The sequence below is a fragment of the Bos javanicus genome, chromosome 26, assembly GCF_032452875.1.
Source record: "Bos javanicus breed banteng chromosome 26, ARS-OSU_banteng_1.0, whole genome shotgun sequence".
Classification (NCBI taxonomy): domain Eukaryota; kingdom Metazoa; phylum Chordata; class Mammalia; order Artiodactyla; family Bovidae; genus Bos; species Bos javanicus.
In genome coordinates, this window is record NC_083893.1 from 21,277,960 (window position 1) to 21,300,317 (window position 22,358).

At 46.6% G+C, this 22,358-nt stretch overlaps 1 protein-coding gene across 15 annotated transcripts in view; it reads right to left on the bottom strand.

Annotated features, from left to right (window-relative positions):
• SEC31B (SEC31 homolog B, COPII coat complex component) overlaps positions 1-21,322 on the bottom strand; it is a 33,773-nt gene extending 12,451 nt beyond the window's left edge. For 8 of the 15 annotated variants that reach the window (XM_061403123.1, XM_061403120.1, XM_061403127.1 and 5 more), the window contains exons 1-16: positions 20,998-21,080; positions 18,838-18,924; positions 18,363-18,486; positions 11,204-11,399; positions 10,903-10,998; positions 9,776-9,919; positions 9,294-9,436; positions 8,340-8,439; positions 8,060-8,221; positions 7,377-7,511; positions 4,202-4,432; positions 3,149-3,223; positions 2,788-2,886; positions 1,247-1,346; positions 572-750; positions 180-306 (exon numbers count right to left, since the gene is read on the bottom strand). In XM_061403123.1, coding sequence (XP_061259107.1) covers positions 180-306; positions 572-750; positions 1,247-1,346; positions 2,788-2,886; positions 3,149-3,223; positions 4,202-4,432; positions 7,377-7,511; positions 8,060-8,221; positions 8,340-8,439; positions 9,294-9,436; positions 9,776-9,919; positions 10,903-10,998; positions 11,204-11,399; positions 18,363-18,486; positions 18,838-18,916 — 1,990 coding nt within the window. In that variant the 5' untranslated portion in view covers positions 18,917-18,924; positions 20,998-21,080. Of the gene's footprint in view, positions 1-179; positions 307-571; positions 751-1,246; positions 1,347-2,787; positions 2,887-3,148; positions 3,224-4,201; positions 4,433-7,376; positions 7,512-8,059; positions 8,222-8,339; positions 8,440-9,293; positions 9,437-9,775; positions 9,920-10,902; positions 10,999-11,203; positions 11,400-18,362; positions 18,487-18,837; positions 18,927-20,997; positions 21,081-21,229 lie in introns of those variants that run through there. The other 7 variants (XM_061403132.1, XM_061403119.1, XM_061403117.1 and 4 more) reach the window with 6 other exon arrangements.
• Between the last annotated feature and the right edge of the window lie 1,036 nt (positions 21,323-22,358).

Genomic DNA, 22,358 nt, shown 5'->3' on the forward strand with positions numbered 1-22,358 from the left:
AAGAAAAATTAAAAGAGGACAATTAATGCCTTCCACAGAAAGTAGAGATGCACTCTAGTCCCTGACGACATGGCTTGGCTTCCCAGAGTTCAGGCTGTGCCTCTGTCTCCTCCCTCAGTGTGTCCACTGACTCCATGCTAGAGTCACACCACTCCACCTTGGAGCCAAGGGCCACCTACCACAGAGCTCGGGGAATTTCTCTGGCTCTGAGTATGTCAGCAGCAAGGCCAGAGCCTCTCTCCAGTTCTTCAGGCTACAGGCATGCACCATGTCTTTCCAATTCTTCTGTATAATGCAGGCTAGCAGCTGTAATGGGCAGTGAGGGAAGGAGGCCATCAGCTGCTCATGCAGCATAGGCAGCAGGAGTCATACACAGGGATGTGCTGAGACAAGCCTCTCCTAAGTAGCCTTCCTATTTGACCACTGACTAGGGGCTCGGGGTAAGGTAAGGGTGGTTGAAGTAGGAGGAGAGAGAGGCAGATCCTCTAAATGCCAGTCCCGTAGTGCGGACAGCCACTTGACAAAGTCCAAATAATCCCCTCCTCCTCCTCTCTGCATGGTGGGCAGTTACCGGGGCGATTCTGGTTTTCTTCTTGGCCAAGTAGCGCTCCTGTGCTTGCTTCAGCAGATCTGAGCCTCCAGCCTGGGCCAGGATGATGGCATCAGCAAAGCGCTCTTCCTTCAGACACAGCTCTATGGCAGGGCCCAGTTCTCCAAGCAGGAGAGCCCGGCTCAGGAGTCCCTCCGTGTCTGCAGGCAGAGCATCCCCTCTGCATCAGCCTGCCCTCAGACCGGTACTTTCTGTCCCCACCTCCTATACCCTGCCTCCCTGAGTCTCCCTCACCCCAAACTCCCAAGATTCATTCCTTCACAACAAAATGCAGGGAGGTGTCCAGGGGTGCCCAGGTCCAGTGGTAAATCTCTAAGGACAGAACCCAAGACAAGGGAGGGACTCATGGCAGCATCACAGGTGTGCCGTGTGTTTGCTCAACAAGAAGAGGGTCACAGTTCTTTAAGCAGGAAGACAGAAGGATGAAGAATACCTTGGTAGAAGGCCTTCCATATGAAGGATCCATCCATGAAAATCTTTAGCCAGAGAGAGCTCTGACTGGTACAGGACCACCCAGCATTTGCGATCATGAAGGGAAGCAGGAAGCCGGGGACAAGAAGGCAGTGTCCAGGTCTCGAGAATTCTGAGCCCACCTATCCCCACACAGAGGGTTCCTCTCCCTCAGGGTCAGGGTACCTTCTGTGATGGGGATCTCCCACAGAGTCATGTTTTGAGGGATCAGCTCATCAAAGAAGTCTGAGGAGACCGAGGCTTCCCAGGTGGTATGTTTGGAGGTCTGTACAAAGAAGAACAAAAGTGGCTACTTGGGAAATGAGCCTAGAAGACAGAGAGCTGGCTTAGTCGCTCTCTCTGGGAGTGCTATTAAGAGTTGTCCCTTCAATAGAAATAAAAGAAAAAATAAACAAATGGGATGTAATCAAACTTGCAAGCTTTTGCACAGCAAAGAAAAACAAAAGACAATAAACAGAATAGAAGAAAATATTCACAAATGATGTGACTGACAAGGGCTTAATTTCAAAATATACAAAACAGCTCATATAATTCAACAACAACAAAAAACAACCCAACTGAAAAATGGACAGACAACTTAAACAGATATTTTTCCAAAGAAGACTTACAAATGGTCAACAGGCACATGAAAAGATGCTCGATTATTGAGAGATGCAAATCAAAACTACAGTGAGATATTACTTTACACTAATCAGAATGGCCATCATTAAAACGTCTACAAATAAATGCTGGAGAGGGTGTGGAGAAAAGGGAACCCTCCTACACTGTTGGTGGGAATGTAAGCTGGTGTAGCCAAAACAGTATGGAGGTTCCTTAAGAAACTAGAGTTTCCATATGATCCAGGAATCCCTCTCCTGAGCATATATATGGACAAAACTATAATTCAAAAAGATACATGCATTACTATGTTCACAACAGCACTATTCACAATAGCCAAGACAGGAAACAACCTAAATGTTCACTGACAGGTAGATGGATAAAGAAGAAGTGATACACACACAATGGAGTACTACTCAGCCATAAAAAATGAAACAATGCCATTTGCAGCAAGATGAAGAAAGACAAATACCATATGATATCATCTATATGTGAACTCTAAATTATGACACAGATGAACTTCTCTATGAAACAGAAACAGACTCATGGACATAGAGAACAGATTTGTGGTTGCCAAGGGGGAGGGAGGTGAGGAAGGGATGGAGTGGGAGTGTGGGATTAGCAGATTCGAACTAATGTACATAGAATGGATAAACAAGGTGCTACTGTACAGCATGGGGAATTATATGCAGTATCTTGTGATAAACCATAATCGAAAACAATATAAAAAAGAATGTGTATATATATATATATATATACACACACATAACTAAATCACTTTGTAGTACAGCAGAAATTAACACAACACTGTAAATCAACTATATTTCAATTAAAAAAAAAAGAAGAGTTGGCTCTTAATGGGTAAAGCTAAAAGAATAACCAGGTAGTTTGGGAAGTGCTATACTTCATGGTTAAAAGAGCTCCACTCCTAGCTCCAAACCTTGTGGGTTCTGTGTCTCTCCCTGGTTCTAAATGAGTGAGGAGTTTGAAAACTTCCATAGAAGTTGAGCACTTATTGAGAGCAAAGTGAAGGGCTAGGAAGGGGAAGATTCCTTAAGGGCAGGTTTTCTATGCTACCCTAGATGGGGCTGGCTGGGCTCCTTCCATACCTGTATGGAGAAGGCCTGTTGTCTGTTACTGTTGAGGTCATCTCCCTTGGACTGAGGGCTCTCACCCAGCCTCAAATCACTTCTCAACCATGTGGCCACCTGCAGGGAGAAACATATGAATACCACTCTTCCCAACACGAGATCAAATGAATATTAAGCTTTTCTTCCCACCTTCATACTCCACCAACTGGACTTACTGAGATCTTTGTACTATTTTCCTGGGAATCAGAATAACTCCAGGAGGTAAAATCCTCATATATGCATTATTGAAGCCCAGGAAGAGGTATTCTGAGATGGTTTCCACTGGCAGGATTCTCTTTTTCTACAACAAACATGTATTTCTGACGTGAAGGCAGCTTACCTTCTTCTGAAGTTCATCTTTACTGTATCCTAATAGCTTCAGGAACTTCATCCTGGCGTCCTTCTCTAAAGTCACCTAAAAGCCGCAGAACACAGAAGTGTCCATTATATGAATGTGAATGACTCTCTCCTGCACCAGCTGGACATCGGTGCCAGTGTACCCTCAAATGTAGCTCTACCAGAAGTGCCCCCTGAGGCCAACACCATCTCTCCACTCTTTTCCGCAGGCTTGATTCCTGTGGGATTATGGGTAGATGTGTTAACAAATCCTTTCTCCCTTCTGCATGAGAACTGGACCTTCAAGTTGACTTCCTAGATCTATTATGCTGGTACCCTGATGAGAGTAAAATGTCAGCTATGTTTCTGCTTGTGACTGATAAATTGCCTCTGGACTGGAACTATGTAAACTATTAATAATTGACGTGGACACCATGCTATGGGCTTCCCTGAGAGCAAGGACTCTTGACTAAATAAATCCCTTGCAGGAACCCTAGAAGTTATGCTTCTGGAGTTCATAAAAGAGATATTGGCCCTTGTGGGCCTGAGGCTTCTAAGCCAGGGCAGCTAACACACCAGCTTGATGTATATCTCATCTCCTTGCACCTGAGCTGTCTTCTGAGGAGCTGAAGGGGAGAACCCTAAGCTGCTGCATGGACTGCAACAAGGGCTCCCGCAGAAGAGAACCACTTGATGCAGTCTTGTGAATCTAAATGGCTAGGTGAGAAGACTCCTTCCAGCTGATCTTCTTCCCTTTCTACTGCCCCATGGCATGGCACTGGAAAAGCCTTCACCCTGGCTCTGGTAAAGTACCCAGGACATCACCATAGTAGAAAAAAAGGCCAATGTCACTTGTATTCCTCAGTTTCCCTAGCTACAGAGAGTCTCTGAGCCTCTGGTAAAATGCAGATTTTGTTCCCAGGATGGGTGCTGTATAGGAAAAAACCCAACAGGGTTAAGGCCTCTGTAATCTGGGCCAGAGGGTGGTTGTTGACAGAGGCTGAGGTATCTGGCTTTGGGGAGACACTTCTGAGCAGCCAGCCTTCAGGCTTCCTACCTTCAGAAACTGCCAGAGCATCTTTTCACTTTGCAGTGATGCTTGGTGGATCTTGTTCTGACAGTAATTCAGGAGATTTCCTGATCCGAGGGCCTCCTGCAGCTCAGCTGACTGTGCCAGGAGTTCAGGTTCTGTGGTGACCTGACTGATAAAGACTAGGCGGAGGCAAGGCTGTGGCACCTGATGGACAGGGGTGCTGGGGAGGCCAAAGGTCACCAGCTTGCCCCCAAACTGATAAAGAAAAACAAGAAGGGTAGGGCAAAAATTAACACCAAGTCAGGATTACAGGGGAGGCTATCTATTGGTCAACCCTAAAAGATAGGAAAGCAGTTAAAAAAAAAAAAAAACTCCTGGGGGTGGAAAGAATCAGGAATTGAGTAGTGAATGTGCCCACATCCCAAAACCACCCCTGCACTTTCAGCACCATTAACTTAAAAGGTACAGTCCATGGTACTCATCCTTTTCTCACCTGTTCTGGTACCATCATTCTCCTAGAGTTATATGATAGTTATCACTATCCCAGGTAGGGGGCTTCGCTGGTGGCTCAGATGGTAAAGCATCTGCCTGCAATGTGGGAGACCCGGGTTCGATCCCTGGGTTGGGAAGGTCCCCTGGAGAAGGAAATGGCAACCCACTCCAGTACTCTTGCCTGGAAAATCCCATGGACGGAAGAGCCTGGTAGAATACAGTCCACGGGGTCGCAAAGAATTGGACACGACTGATAGTTATCACTATCCCAGGTAACTCTGGACTAAACTCCTTGTCATTATCACAGTCTTTTTACCCACTGTAGCTGAGCAACAATAAAATCTTCCCCCTTCTTGTTCAGTGTCTCCCATGCCCTGTGCTAGCATTTTCCTTCTTCATCCCAAGCCCTAGACTACCACCCTTTTCCTACAGCCATCCAGGAGCTTGTACTGGTTTCACAAGGCCACAGGAGAGAGTTTAAGCTCCTCTGCCTATAATGCACAAAATCTTTCAAAATCAGGACCAGACCTGCCTCTCTAGCACCGTTCTCTCTGTTCATTCATGTGATCATTCTATGCCCAGTACATTCCTGCCTCTATGCCTTCATCCACCACAACACTCCCACCTGAGCATCCTTCTCACCAAATTAGGTACTTTATTATTATATAAAGCACCTGGCCCAAAAGCAGAGCCCAGTCAAGCTCCTTTACTCCAGCAGTTCTTCCCCTTGGCTGCACATTAAAACCACCTGGGGAGTTATCCAAGGTCACCAGGCTATACCCCAGACAAAAAAAAATCAGAAGCTCTGGAGGTGGTACCCAGGCACTGGTAACTTTTTTAAAGTTCTTCAGTTTATTCCAATTGTGGTCATGTTAGACAACTACTACTCTACTCCCCAACCATTCACTACTCTCCCTCTTTAATGAGTGTTTTCAGCCAGAATTCTTCTCATGACTCTTATAGCACAAAATCTACACTACAGGTCAGTGCTAAACACAGCCATCTTAACTTCTGATTTGTATAATACTCAATCGTTCTACAAAGTGCTTATATGTATTCTTTTTTGAATGTTGGATGGCATGGACTGTTTGCTAACCTCTGTTCTCCTAGGGCAGGAGACGTGGGGGGTATCAAATTCTCTACCCTCTTCCTCCTGTTCTTCCTAAGGAGAGATTTCCATTTCTCCTTGGCCCTAGTCCCTAGCTGAGTCTCAGTGGACCACAGACAGAGGGACTGAGGGTTAAGAGGTGATGTTGGTGGGAGACATGCAGGAAAATCCTTCCCTCTGCTGTCCCCCACTGGGAGAGGGGTTGGGTTTGGAATGTGAGAACAGTACATAAACAACGTTTAGGGTAGTGTCCCTCATCCCCCATATATTGTCACGCTGCTAATTTAACTTCTATGCAGAGTACATCATTTGAAATGCTGGGCTGGATGAATCACAAATTGGAATCAAGATTCCTGAGAGAAATATCAACAGCTTCAGAAATGCAGATACCACTCTAATGACAGAAAGTGAAGAGGAACTAAAGAGCCTCTTGATGAGAGTAAAGGAAGAGAGTGCCAAAGCTGACTTAAAATGCAACACTCAAAAAACTAAGCTCATGGCATCTGGTTCCATCACATCATGGCAAAGAAAAGGGGAAAAAAGTGGAAGCAGTGACAGATTTTATTTCTTGGGCTCTAAAATCACTGTGGATGGTGACTGCAGCCACAAAATTAAAAGACCCTTGCTTGTTGGGAGGAGACCTATGAAAAACCTAGACAGAGTATTAAAAAGCAGAAACATCATTTTGCCAATAAAAGCCCATATAATCAAAGCTATGGTTTTCCAGTAGTCATGTACAGATGTGAGAAATGGACCATAAAGAAGGCTGAACACTGAAGAATTTATGCTTTCGGATTATGGTACCAGAGAAGACTCTTGAGAGTCCCTTGGACTGCAAGGAGATCAAACCAGTCAATCTTAAAGAAAATCAGCCCTGAATATTAATTGGAAGGACTGATGCCAAAGCTCCAATGCTTTGGCCACCTGATGCAAAGAGCCAACTCATTGGAAAAGACCTTGATGCTGGGAAAGACTGAGGGCAGAAGGAGAAGGCGGTGACAGAGGATGAGATGGTTGGATGGCATCACTGACTCAATGGACATGAATTTGAGCAAACTCCGAGAGATAGTACAGGACAGAGGAGTGCCTGGCGTGGTACAGTCCATGGGGTTGCAAAGAGTCTGACATGACTTAGCAACTGAACAATAAGAACAACCCCCACCCGCTAACCATCCCTGGAGGTAAATGGGGCTCTGTGTACATTTGGCCTTGAGTCTATAGGGCAATGGCAGTGGGAGGGTCAAAGGTTTTGAGCAGAGGAGTGGAGGAGATTTACATTCTTTCTCCTCTGCTTTCTATTCATTCTGTTCTTGCTTTGTATTATAACCATGCCTGGACTCTCTATGAGTCCAGGTATGCGGGAAAATCAGATGGAATGGCAGGCAATTCTCCATAAGTGAGAGTTCAAAAGCAACCAATTCTTTTAGACAGGACTGGCACTGCAAGCAGGGTAAAGGGGTTGAGAAGGAAGCTTAGCAAATCACTGCTTGAGCAATAAAATGGAACCTGATCTGAGACTCAGGCAGTGAGAATAAACTTCTTATAGAACACAGCTCCACGCTGGGGACACGGTAGGCTATACACACACACCACACTTACAGCAAATGAAACACCTGCTGGCCTCCTCATCCATTTGGGGGTTTTTTTCAGGGGAGGTATCAGTGATGCTTGGGCCACTTGCTCTGGTACCTGCAATGGTGGGAGAGGCTGGCCTTTGCTGAAGGAAGACGAGATCTGGGGACAAAAGGACACCTGCATCACCGGTGTGGGGTGGTGGCTTAGCAGGAACTCCACCTACAAAGTCCGTTTTGGGAGGGATCCCTGAGATACCCAGTCTGGCCCACAAAAGTCAGGACTCTCATATTTCAGGGGGCTGGTAGTAGGATGGGATGCCCATGCAGCAGGCTCCTGGAAAGCCAACTATATTCGATGTCTACAGTGAAGTGTGACACAAAATGTATCTGTAGGAGATAGGGAGGTAAGTTCATTCTTCAAAATAGTGGGGGTCCCAGCATGGAAGCCCAATTCCCCTGAAATACCACAAGGAACATCCAAGAACAAGAGTCAAGGTAGAGGCCTCCTTTGTATTTGGCAGGAACTGACATCCTTCCAGGAGGATGGACACTGGTGCAAAGGTTCACAAACCCGGGGTTCCCAAACCCAGGGCCCTAGTCTCCCAAGTCTTCAGGAGTCCCCACTTCTCCCCAGGCTTATGTCCTTTGTTCTCCCACTGAACAGAGACAGTCCCTTCCCTCCAGCATTTTCCACCAAGCCCTTCAAACCTTGTCAGCCTGTCTCATCTGCTGGACTTCCCAGCTCCTACCCATCACAGAGTATAAATTGATCCAGCCATCAAAGGAAGCAGCAGAGAACACCAGAGGGTCCCGAGGGCACCATTGCACATCAAAGCACCAGCTGCTCAGCATGGGTAGTTTATACACCACCTATTGTGAGGGAACATAACCAAGAGGGAAACCCTGACTTAGGTAAGGCAGCTAGAGCACAGAGGTGCAGCTGAGACTGCCCTACCACCCCAGCACACCCACAGAAGGGCCAGCCTACCTCACTGCTCCCCAGGTTCCAGCACAAGATCTGGCTGTCCTTGGCACTACTGAGCAGCAGCTCAGCATCAGCCTGACTCCATGACACTGACAGGATTCCCCTGAAAAGGAAAGGGAAGAGGAACTAACATTTGTTGAATGCCTACTACAAGTAGCGTGCCTTATGTATCTTGGGTAAATGTCATCCCCTCAAAATAAGTAGTGTGGCTTCATTTTACAAATGAAGAAAATGAGGCTTGGGAAGAAATTGAGGAACTTGCAGCAGTCATGCAGCCAGAATCCAAGTCAAATTTCAGAGTGTGGGCACGATGTGCTATAACCACTCTGCCACCCACAGGTCCCTGCAGGATGGCCTGCTTCTCTTCCCTGATTGTAGAGTGGGTGGAAATTCTGAATCAGCATGAATCAGGGAAGCAAGCATTCCTATGGGTGCTTTTAGCCCAGGAGGGTAGTGAGGACCTAACTCTCCGAAGTCCCCAAGGAGTTACAAAGGCATGATCCTTGAGTTAGAAAGAACAGACTATGGGGCTGCTGCTTCTGCTGTAGGCCCAAGAGCTAGAGCTTCAGAGGCAGGCCTGTTCACAGGAAAAACAGGAGCCAATGTTCTTTTATTGAGAAGTCTTGGAGGAGGCAACCTAATTACCTAAGAAATGAGCATGTCCTCAGATCAGAGACTGGGGGCTCTCCCAGAGGAACTAAACATTGGTTCCAATATTTCTCATGACCCTACCCCCACTCGTATGTCTGGAGGTTACATGGAATCTCAGGCTCTTTTCTATAACCTCAGGGTCTACAGGAACTCCTCTTGATTGGAGGTGGGGCTAGAACTGCTTAACTGTGTGTTCACCAGGACGGCTCTGAAGCCGGGGAGAACGTCTGCTAGCCAAAGTGAGGCACGTATTGCCCTCTACCCAGGTCAGCTATGCCCTGCCCTCCACCAAGGATGACATGCTACCTGCTGTGACTCTCTAGCACCTTTAGGGGTGAGGAGGCAAAGCGCAAGTCCCACAGCTGAATTACTGGAAGACGATCATCTTCTGAACAAAGCACCAACTGGGTGGCGATGTCTGGGTGCCAGGCCAGGCCTGAGCAGTGCATCTGTGAACAAAGCAGATCCCAATGGGCAATAGAACCTGACTCTTCTTTTTATGAACCCTTTTTGTCTAGCTGAAATGGGACCTCTCTGAGGGTTTTGTGTCTTTGTGTTTTGTGTCTTTCTTATGTAATTGGGAACACCACAGCCATTGGGGAACAAGTGATGACCGTAAGCAAGGAGCTTCTCTGAGCTTTCACTCTCAATAGGAAATCTACCACAGGGCTGAATCCACACGTGTAACAGCTGAAAGCAGAACCCTGGCCTGGGGAAGAGCAGCTCCAACGCTAGGCCTGAGAGAGACAGCAGAGCGCGAGCCTATATTCTGCCTGTATTTAACTCACCCAGTTGCTGTGATCACTGACTTTGATGATAGGTTCATTCTTCCTGAGATCCCACACGACTGCCTTGCCGCTGGGGTGAGCAGAAGACAGAATGTGTTGAACTTGACGGTTCCAAGAGAGAGCCTTGATATCTTCCAGGGGCTGCTAAGGCAGAATGGGGCAGGGAGTGGGATGAGGACAACCTGTCACCCCTGGACCAAGAGACAGCTGGTCTGCCACTGATCCCAACCACCCACAGAAAAGCCAAGAGTAGACGTGGGGCTACCCAAACCATGCCAGTCTCAGGAAGCTGGAAGGGAAGTTTTCCAGAGAGGATCCTTTAGAAAGTGATGTAGAAGCTGAAAGAAGGACAGGTGCACCTGGGTTTTACTCCTATCCCAAGATGCTCCTGAGAGGACAGAGTCAAGATTTTAAAAAGAGCTTTCTCAACTATGACAAGAGAAAAAGGGAGAGGAGAAAGGTGAGGGTAGGAAGGAGGGAAATATAGACACCCAAGACCCCCAGGGAGAATGAGGCAGACAGAAAAGCCATTGATACTTTAGGGCACAAAATGCTATCAAATTCATACTGAACTTACCTCACGATACTGTATGCATAAGACAGAAAAGCCAGAAAGAAAAAGATGGGGGCCCAGTTACAGACTGACAAGACATGTACACTCAGACACAGAGATACAGGAGACCCCCAGCTACATGGGGGAACAAGACACAGGGACAAAGCTGACCTCTCCACAAAAGGACAAGGGTGTATCTGGGTGTCCTACTCTTGCCCCTGGTTGGCTAAACCCAGGGCCCGGCCTTGCTTAAATCATACTATGATAAACAGTACAGTCACCCCTTCTCTCGGTGTCTTTTACTCCCCTCACTCTTCTTGCCTTCCAGAAACTTCTAGGACAATCAATGACCACAAGCCACTTCCACCCCTACCCCTATTCCCCAACCTCCCACCAGTCCCCACCCACCTCCATCCCTCTATTATCTGGCTGGTAGGCAACATGTTAGTCTGTGGAGCTTTACTGCTCTCCAGTGGTGAGACTGAAATCTGTGCGCTGGCTGCCTCCAGAATTTAATTCTCTCTGGGAAAATCAGCTGCACACTTTTAAGCAGCAGCACCAGGAGCCTCCTCACCTGTGACTTGGATCCTGGGGTCATTGGCACACTCAGGTTATTCAAATCCCAAATGAAGATTTCAGAATCATTGGCCCCTGAGGCCAGGAGGTTGCCCTGTATGAAGGAATATGCCTTTGGAGACATACCATCCCAGGAAGAGATGAGAGCAGAAAAAGGGGAAAGAGACCCACATTTGGGTTCAAAGCCACCCCCGTAACAACCTGGGAAGGCTCAGAGTTACAGACCAGAGGTCACAAGTGCTTCCCTTCAGATCTGTTGCTCCGTGCCTCGCAGGTCTGATCAACTGAGATGCTAGTACCTGGAAAGGATTAAAGTCAAGGGCTCTGACAGCCCCAGAGTGCTTCTGTCTCTGGGCAATCACAGGCTCCTTTCCCGAAGACAAGACGTGGGTCACATTGTACAGAGTAAGCATGCCATTGTCCCCGCCGCCTGCAATGACCCCGTAGGCTTCCAGAAGCCCACTGCCAAAGCTCCCCCAGATCAGCTTGTGAAACCTACAAAGAGGAAGAACTGGCATCAGCGACAACTCAGGTCCACATCAGTCAGTAGAGAATGGGCATCTTTGTCAGCCTCTGCCATTATGCAGGCATCCCCAACCTTAGGGCCTGCCTGTCTCCCACATTTCCCAGATGCAGAACTGAAGTCTCCTCTGCCTGGCCCTGCCCTTTGGCTGAAAAAAAATACTTCAAATAGATTACTTCACTTAATCCTCCCAACTCAAATAACAATACTTATTGATAAGTTCCTATGTACTAGGCACTGCTTTAAGTGCTTTACATGTATTAGCTGATCAACAATCCCATGAGGTATTTACCTTATTTTCAATTGAGGAAAATGAGGCACAGAGAAGTTACAAAACTCCTGTTATACAGCTAGTAATTTTACTCCTATTTGATGGGGAAACAGTGGAAACAGTGTCAGACTATTTTTTGGGGCTCCAAAATCACTGCAGATGGTGACTGCAGCCATAAAATTAAAAGACGCTTACTCCTTGGAAGGAAAGTTATGACTAACCTAGATAGCATATTCAAAAGCAGAGACATTACTTTGCCAACAAAAGTCCGTCTAGTCAAGGCTATAGTTTTTCCAGTAGTCATGTATGGATGTGAGAGCTGGACTGTGAAGAAAGCTGAGCGCTGAAGAATTGATGCTCTTGAACTGTGGTGTTGGAGAAGACTCTTGAGAGTCCATTGAACTGCAAGGATATCCAACCAGTCCATCCTAAAGGAGATCAGTCCTGGGTGTTCTTTGGAAGGACTGATGCTCAGGCTGAAACTCCAGTACTTTGGCCACCACATGCGAAGAGTTGACTCATTGGAAAAGACTCTGATGCTGGGAGGGATTGGGGGCAGGAGAAGGGGACGACAGAGGATGAGATGGCTGGATGGCATCACCAACTCGATGGATGTGAGTTTGAGTAAACTCCGGGAGTTGGTGATGGACAGGGAGGCCTGGCATGCTGCAGTTCATGGGGTCGCAAAGAGTTGGACACAACTGAGCGACTGAACTGAACTGACAGCTAGGAAGGAGAAGGCAATGGCAACCCACTCCAGTACTCTTGCCTGGCAAATCCCATGGATGGAGGAGCCTGGTAGGCTTCAGTCCATGGGGTCGCTAGGAGTCGGATACGACTGAGCGACTTCACTTTCACTTTTCACTTTCATGCATTAGAGAAGGAAATGGCAACCCACACTCCAGTGTTCTTGCCTGGAGAATCCCAGGGACAAAGGAGCCTGGTGGGCTGCCATCTCTGGGGTCGCATAGAGTCAGACACGACTGAAGCGACTTAGCAGCAGCAGCAGCAGCAGCAGCAGCAGCAACAGCAACAGCTAGGAAGTGACAGACTCAAGGTTCAAAGTCAGACCCATCTTATGCCAAAGCCTGAGCTCTTAACCATCATAAAATATGGTCTTCTATTGAGAGGAAGATCCGAACTCTTCTACACCTGAATAGAAGCAGGTTCCCTAGGCCAACAGTTGCTGTCCCCTCTTAAATAGGAAGTGAGAAAAGATCTATAGACCTGCCCTTCCCATGCCATGCTCATGTGACTAGTCTACTGGAGCTGCCATATGTATTCTGTGGGCCAGCCTTAGAGAAACAGAGGCATGAAGAATAAATGCACTGTTTGGGAAACACTTTTCTGGCTTTCTGAGCATCTTGCATTCTGGCACACTAGAAAGAGATGGACCCTGGGCTTCCTGGTCAAGAATAGGTCCCCTGAAAAGCCCCTAGGGAAGGGATGTGAAACCCCCAATGCCTCACAGGTCGTCTTCCCTCCATTTCACAGCTGTTAGCCAAGGATATTTCCACACCCCTTCTGAGAAGGCAGATTTCACACTGAATGATGTCATGTAAGATCCCTAACTGAAATTAAATGTTTCCACACTCTGGGAACAGTCAGCAAAGAAAGTAAAGGGGGAAACCAGGCAAGAACCTGTCTAGCCAGTCCTTAGATCAGAGCCAACCTCTCAGAAGTGAAGAGCTGAACACTAATTCAGACAAGGCCAGCATCTGAACAGAAACAGCACAGCTGAACCAACAGTGGGTCTAAAACTACTGTCAGAAAGGCTGCTTTCTAAAGTTACGCTGATGTTACCATGGCAGAAGAATGGTTCCATGCTGGCTCCAGAGGATGCCATGTCATCCAGGGGCTAGAGCTCAGCACGGGCAGAGAACAAGACAGCAGATTACCCAGAGAAGCCTGACATAGTCCACACAAGAAGCAGAGGAAGGTGCACCCAGAGAAACTCACATGGGAATGCAGCAACCTCAGTATGGTCATAGCACATGACATACGAATCAGAGTAAAAGGTACCCAAGACCTCAAAGGAGTCACCACAGGGTTAAAGAAGAGGACCCAGTTACTTTAGAGTGGCTGAACTGCAGAATACAGGGTGCGACAAAATCATTATCCTTTGTGTAGGCATGTAGAAAGTACATTCCTATTGTTAACACTTCAATGAGAGTGGAACTGGAGCCTGAATGGCTGTGATAGACAACACCTGGGAGTAGGGAACACCTGGGAGAGTCTGGCAAAGAAGACTTAGTCGTGTGTGTGTGTGTATGTACAAAGAGAGCACACAGCATGTGAGCAAATGTGATGTCTGTTAGTGTTAAAACATTAACAACTGATGAGTCTAAGTGAAGGTATGTGGGCTTAGTCACTCAGTCATGTCTGACTCTTTGCAACCCATGGACTGTAGCCTGCTAGGTTCCTCTGTCCATGGGATTTCCCAGGCAAGAAGACTGGAGTGGGTTGCCATTTCCTTCTCCAGGGGATATTCCTGACCCAGGGATCAAACCTGTGTTTCCTGAGTCTCTTGCACTACAGGTGGATTCTTTACCATTGAGCCATCAGGGAAGCCTTTATCATTGTAATATTCTGCAACTTTTCTATGTTTGAATATCTTGAAAACAAAAAGTTATAAAACAAACAAAAAAGATGACCTGAAAATAGGAACTAAAAGATTTAAGGAGAGGTATAGGGAGAAGAGTTTGTATAGGAAAGTGGGAACTTTGAAAACATGAAAATACAGGTGGAATTCTTTGCTAGAGTTTCCCAGGATAATGATGGCAGTGATGGAGACTGTACAGCATCACAGAATGAGAGGAGGCACCTGAAGAAAATACAGCTTCCTTGATTCCCTCCCAGGCCACCTGAAGCAGAATGTCCAGAGTCAGGCCCTTAGAATCTACATTGTTAACAAGTGCCCCCCGTGATGCTAACAAGTTGCCAAGGTTGAGATCCATCAGACTGCATACCAGCCTAGAACAACAGGAAGTAGCTGAATTCATAAAGAACGAACTAGCCTATTGGGGTAATGAACTCACGGCTACACTTTTGGTAAAAAGGAAAAGACAAGGCTGGAGAGACCTGTGAGATCAGATTATCATACCGGCTAAGCTCATCAGAGGCCAAGCTTCAGCTGCCGTATGATTAGGAATACATGCTATATAATTTCTTGTCCCCATGATTTCTGTACTTCTGTATTTTGGATTTTTATTTTATTTGCTTAGTAACGTTCCTTATGAAAAACCTCAACCTCATGTTAGTGGGTTAGAGTGAAAATGAGTTTGTCCACATCCTGGCCAAAATAACTGAGGAAATCCAAGTTTCCTTAGAAGCTAAACAGAGCAATGAGGGCAGTGCTCCAAGCTGGAGAATGAAGACAGTGGGGTGGAGCAATGGCTGTTTGAGAGGAGAACTACTTTTCTGACTGCCTAGTATGCACTAGGCTACAATGTGCTGACTATATATCTCAAATTTACAGTAGAGAAAATAGAGTCAGAGAAGTTAAAATAAGGTGCCCAATAGGACAGAATATGGTAAAGCTGGGATTTGAACCCAACAACAAAGCCATGTTCTCTCTACTCTGTGATCCTGATGTCTCTAAAGAGAAGGCAAGTCTTAGAAACAAGAAAACTAGGAGTGGTAACAAAATGATCTCTTACCTAAAGAGGGGTCATACTGCCAGCCAAGGAGCTGAACTGACATAACTGTATTGGAAGATAGATTACTTACTTTCTCCATGTTACTAGAAGATGAGTCAGACATAGGCTACAGAGGCCACTCAGAGATCTAGAACCTCAGTATAGACAGAGGTAGAGAGCAGCAAATCACCCAGTGACCTCTGAACTCATTCAGGCATAGGCAGCCGTGTCCCTAACCCAAAAGTCAATACATAAACAATGTATTATTCTACCAGAAAGCTTTCTTTTTGAGTGGGATTCATCTAACAAACCAAACATCACTTGCATCAGCGCACATGCTAATCCATTTTGATGCTGATTGCATCCAGCGGCATTTATCCATACGCTCTCTTCACTCTATTTATAGCTTTTAGCTATCTCTTATCTACACTCAAACACTCATGGTTTTCAAAACATTCCTCTTTCAGTCAGGTATTTCTAAGTAGATAATATTTCTCTGATGCATCATGGATTGAGTATAAGGGGATCTTCAGGATTCAAATGTAGTTGAGGCCTGGGTCAGGTAAAAAGGGCTGGCAATGGAAGAGGGAAGATTTTGAAAAATGTTAAATCAATAATAAGAGAGATACAGAGAGGGTTTTTTTGTTTGTTTGTTTGTTTTTGTTTTTAGGGGAAAAGGAAGGAAATTAGGCTAGAAAAAGGGAAGAACGTAAGACCTAAATTTGGAGCCCAGTAGGTTCTTAGACTTTTGGCCACCTCATGCGAAGAGTTAACTCACTGGAAAAGATTCTGATGCTGGGAGAGATTGGGGGCAGGAGGAGAAGGGGATGACAGAGGATGAGATGGCTAGATGGCATCACTGACTCAATGGACGTGAGTCTGAGTGAACTCCGGGAGTCGGTGATGGACAGGGAGGCCTGGCGTGCTGTGATTCATGGGGTCGCAAAGAGTTGGACACGACTGAGCGACTGAACTGAGGTTCTTAGAAGTCATCTTATACAACCTCTTCTTTATACATAAGTGAGGAAACCTAAGATCACTGATGGAATTAAATTTGCTTGAAGTCATATAGTTTTAGGCAAGGCAGCAATCCAACACAACTGTGCTTTCCATTTAACCATGCAGAAGATGACACAGAAAAGAGGAAAGCATAAAGCAAAGGGTGGGTTGAGCTTTATCTACCCTGATCATTTTGGTCAATTGTTTGTGATGCTGACTTTTGAGTAAGTGGCCTAACCTAGGCTAGAATGAAAAGAAGTGAGTGCCTTAGACCCTGGAGCATCTAAGATGATTTCTTCAGAAAGGCCGCAACAGAACTGCATCAAAGGTAACCCCCTAGGTCTTCGAGAAGGAGAATCAATCTTTAGACCCAATTACAGAGGTGAAAAAAGGAAGCCTTTTCAACCTAGTTGGCTGCAAAACAGGTTGTTACCCTTGAAAAGCTCTTCAGGCACTAAGACCAACAGAAGACTGACCATAACTAACTGAAGTGGTGGATATGAATGCTCAGGTTGGTAATCCAGAAGTTTCTAATATCACTCATTTATTCCACAGATATATTTTCAACTACCTAATGCCAGGCACTATTCTAAGATGTTAGAGATAAATAAATAGCGATTAATAAATAAATAAAACAGACAAAAGTCTCTGCCTACATGGTTCTCAGGATTCAGTTTCAAGGTTTCTTAAGCAATAAGCTCTTTCTTAAGAACTCTTGGCCTTAAGGAGCCACTACTGTGCTGAAGCTGCTACTTGGCTGGTTTAAGAAAAGAGCCCTTGCCCACTGCCCCTTTTCTTATCTTCAGGAGTATAAATATGATTAAATTAGCTCTCCTCTTTCAGCAGCCCTTTCTGAAATGCCTACTTACAGGTTAAGAATATCTCATCATTACTGGCAAAATTGCCAAGGCCTCTCTTCAAAAGGTACAGGTACTGGAAATAGAAAGAAATGTAAAAAACTGCAAAATAAGAGACTGTAATAAAGTGATAAAGGAGTGATAAATAATAAAGGAGTGATAAAGTGATATACAAGCTCAAGAAAGTAAGAAGAATAACTTATTTTTAAGTCAAGCCATGAAAAGAAAGAGGAGGGTACTTCTATGTATCTTAATCACTCAGACGAACTAAAAAAGGCGTAAGATGAAAAGTTACATAACAGACCAGCAATCTTTTAAGGGGGATGGCAAGAAAATCCTCTGGGATATAAGAAAAGGATTTATATTTTTATATTAAAAAATAATACAGTAATACATGTATATTATTTATATTGAAAATATACTTGAGTGCAATGAATATTCACATTTCTCCTGATGGTGCAAAAATCTGGGGATCACTGATTCAGACTATAAGCCTCATCTTTACAAAATTAATAAAAGAACAGTTGAATAATAGAAAGCAGGTCTTGGAGTCAGCTAGGACCAGACTTAAATTCTAGCTTCCCGGGGTTTTGGTTCCCTCCTATGTAAAATGGGAATAATGGTATTTATTGGCTAGATTCATTTTAAGAAATGAATACAATATACAGAGCCCCAGCATAGTGCCTGGCATGTGTACATAGGCTCAGTGAATGCTCATACCCAGCCCTGTAAGTCTGCCAGAGCCATGAGATCCATGAGTGCCCAATCAGTGCCTGACAGCAATGAGGAGAGGATCATTCATTTGCCTCTCATTGGCAGAAAAGGGAGATACTGTGCAAGGCTGTTATTTTCACAAGAGCCAAGGGAGGAAGGAGCCAACATCTCTGGGTTCCAGAGAGAGACCAGGTACTCATGGGTCCAGGCTTGTGTGAGGCATCTCTATCACATCATTCTGCCTGATGCTGCTGCTCCCCACAAAGGTGTGAGTGGGAGTTTTCAAATTCTTCTTGCAAAATAAACCCAGAATTAATTTCTCTCCAACTTAAAGATCATTCTCCCCTCACTTGTCCCCTCATGAGCCCTGAGAAACACACACCACTCCTGAGATTCCCCATCAAGGTTTGTATTAGGATCTGTCCTGCATACCCATCAACAGTTCAGACATAGTACCTGCTGGAGGCAGAAAGGACTCCCTTGCGTTTCAAGTCCAGAGAGGGGTCCCTGAAATCAACCTCAAAGATTTCCAATGTGCCATTTGTACTAAAGGAGGCATCTAGCTGCTGGGCAGATGTTCCTAGGCACAAGAAAAGTCAGGAAGAGGCAGCATGTGAGCAACAATATATGCATGGATTTGGGGTATAAATGGTTAGGTAGTAGAGAAAAGGAGGAATGGGGGAAAACTGGATATACCCTTTTTCAAGTGGTACCTCCAAAAAAGAGCAAGAAAGCATGAGGTGCTTAGCCTTGAGCCATAATTGAAGATTGTCCCCAGGGACTAAAACTCCTAATATCCCCTTGCTTATGCTGCTAGACAACCCCACCTTTCCATGACTCTGAAACTTTCTCTGAAGCACAATCAAGAGCACTGGATACTAAGTTTCCCTTTAACCTATCCAGCGGATCCTCATCCACAGTACCACCATACCTGTGGCCAGATACACAGGGTACTGGCTGGCTGGGCTCCACACTTGGACGGCTTGTCGCTCAAGCTCCTTCAGCTTCATGGTCTGTCCTGTAGGTGGCAGAAAAGTGACATGATCCTCAGCCTACTGAAAACAACAGTAGAAACCACAAGCTTTTGGGCCAGATAAAGGGAACACCTGTGGACACGAGCACCTGTTTTCCTCGCTCCACCATAGGATGGAGTATTTGGAGGCAATACAGGGTGACAAATACATGATCGACTGCAGATCTGTAATGACAATTCATTTACCCAGTTGGACAGGGAAACCTGGTGTGCTGCAGTCCATGGGGTCGCAGACAGTCAAACACAACTGAGCACTGAACTGAACTTACCCAGTTACTGAAATCTAAGGCTTTAAATCCTAAAAGATACTGAACCACACTGGTTGCCACAGGCCCAATGGTGATGATAACCATCAAACCAGAAAATCTCAGCCACTCTATCCATTCCCTTGGTTTTAAACATTATCCATATGCTGATGACTGCCAAATTTCTATCAGCAACACAAATCTCTCCTCTGAGTTACAAGTTCTTATATACAACTGCTAATCAAATATTTCCACTTGGGTATAGTAAAGATACCTAAAAGTTAGTCTGTCTAAAATGGAATTCTCCATTCTACCATCTCACCCCTTCATCTGTTGTTCCTTCAGGCTTCATTTCAGCAAACAGCCAACTGCTCAACCCCAAACCCTGCAAATCACCCTAGATCCCTCCTTCTCCTTTCCCTTCTAATCTATCATTAAGTCTTCCAGTTTTACCTCCAAAATATATCTTAATCTATTTTTCTCCATCTTCACCACCACTACGCTATTTGAAGACCCTATCATCTATCACCTAGATTACTGGTCATCTCCCTGCTGCTCATCTCCATCACCCAATTCTTTCTTTGCATAGAGCAACAGTAAACTTTTAAAATAAAAAATAGGATTTTGACATTCCATGCTTAAAGTTTTTCAGTGGCTTCTATCACACTCAATAAAACACAAACCCCCTTGAGCCCTGCTCAAAACTACCACTTCACTTCAACAATGAACTTGATGGAGTCAACTTGGGACCCGCTGTGACCTGCTTGAGCAAGCCCACAGCCAGGTTAGTCTTGACCAACAAAAACAAAAGTTTTATTACTTAATCTCAAATGTACTGTCCAGCTTGAAGAAAGCTTAGGGCTGCCAACTCAACCAAGACTTCCCGGGCACCTCTAAACACTTGAGGCTACAACAGGACTCCTCTGACGAGATTGCACATCATACTATACGGTCACCAGTGCCACCTGCTGGTCAAGATCATTTTCACGTTTCTGGAGAAAGGTCTCTGAAGTGGGAGCTACAATTAGCTCAGTGCTCTTAACGTGCACCTCCCATTTAATTCTAATAATGGTTCCAGGGTCAGTAGTTACTATCCCCATTTTACAGGGAAGAAAACTGGCTAGGCCAAGCTGTGAACCCCAACCAGCCTTCAGAGCCCGTTGCTTTTAACCATTACACCAGTCTAAAGTAAACTCCATAGTGCTTAAATACCAGCCTACAAATTGAGAAGATAGGCTTGTCATCTACTTTCTTCAGAGACAACTGTTGGCAAAAATGGTCCCCGCTGCGGTCAGAATGGCGGGGCCTAGGAGCGTCAAAGGTGGGAAGAGCTATGATCATGCAACCAAGAGCTGGACACACTGGTGCAGTGAAGGGGGAAAGCCAGCCTCCTTAGCTGTCCACTCGCTCTGGAGGACGGTCGGCCTTCCCCGCGGTTCACCGGCGTCAGCACCGACGGGCGTTTTCGCCCGGGCGGGACGCACGGACCCGCGGCCGACTCTGGGCCCCGGACAGGTCAGGGCCCAGGGCTGCTGAGGGAGGCGCGAGGGCAGCGCTGGAGAGAGATCGTCGTCGGGCTGCGGGGCCCGGGCGCCGCAGGGAGAGTGAGCCGGCTGCAGTCCGACAGCAGGGCGGGCATCGTGGGGTCCCCTGAGAGGCACACCGGCCGTAGCCCCCGGGCGGGAGCCTGGCGGGCCGGGGTCTCCGCCGAGGACGAGCGCCTCCTGGCACTCCTGCTAGAGAAGAACCGCGCTCTGGGTCCCCGGCGCGCCTTCTGCTCTCAGGAACCCCGGGACAGGCGGGGAAAACCAACCTGCGCGGAGAGCCCAGCTCAAGGGTCTGGGGCCGCAGAGCTGGAATCGGGAGCCGGTTCCCTCAGGGCTTTGGAGCTCCGCGGGCGCTGTGGACGGCGGCTGCAGAGGGCCAAAAGTAGTGCAGGCCGCCCGCACCGCCACAGGCGCCGCCAGATGCCAGGCCCGGGACCCGGACAACCCACGGAGAACGTTCCCTCATAGAAATGTAGCTTTTAGTGGGGCTTCCCTCACCTGTCCTGTGATTATGCAGTGGGTCAGATCCCGCGACTATTAAAGTTCTGGTGTATTTTCCAAAGGGAAAATACTAATTAAGCGGAAAAGACCTGGTCCTAGCTCCAGGAGCGCTCTGTGGAATCCACTTAGCTGAAAAGGTGAAAAGCAATCTAGGCCAGGTGGGGCTAGCGATAACCCGCCTACCAATGCAGAAGACGTAAGAGACGCGGCTTCCTTCTCTAGGTTGGGAAGATTCCCTGGAGAAGGGCATGGCAACCCACTCCAGTATCCTTGCCTGGAGAAGCCTGTGGACAGAATCACCCAGCGGGCTACAGTCCATAGGGTCACAAGGAATCGGACACAATTGAAACGACTTAGCCCGCACAGGCCTTAATAGCAGAGTGACTTTGTGCGGCGAACCAAAAACTGGTGCTCCCAAATGTTGAACTAATTAAGAGCTGTAGATGGTTGGAGAGCGAGGGACCGTAGACCAGGGGCTGCTGCTGCTGCTGCTGCTAAGTCGCTTCAGTCGTGTCCGATTCTGTGCGACCCCATAGACAGCAGCCCACCAGGCTCCGCCGTCCCTGGGATTCTCTAGGCAAGAACACTGGAGTGGGTTGCCATTTCCTTTTCCAATCGCATGAAAGTGAAAAGTGAAAGTGAAGTCGCTCAGTCGTGTCCGACTCTTCGCGACCCCATGAACTTCAGCCTACCAGGTTCCTCCGTTCATGGGATTTTCCAGGCAAGAGTACTAGAGTGGGTTGCCATTGCCTTCTCTGAGACCAGGGGCTACCCGGAAGGTATCAGAGACGAGACAGGTGTTGCACGTTGAAGTTTCAAGAAGATAGGTGATGTCCCAACAAAGAGAAAGGGCCCCAACAGACTGATAGGCGCCCTGGCATTTCCCATACTGTGAATGAAAGCGGCTACAGTTGGGGAACTGGGCTGACTACAGATTGTGGAATACTAATTCCACTCTGCAGGTAATTGGGAGTTACTGAAAATTATAGGTAGATATGGTGGCTCAGGGGTAAAGAAGCTGCCTGTTAATGCAGGAGACTCTGGTTTAATCCTGAGTTGGGAAGATCCCCTGGAAAAGCAAAAGGCAACCCACTCCAGTATTTTCTTGCCTGGAAAATACCATGGA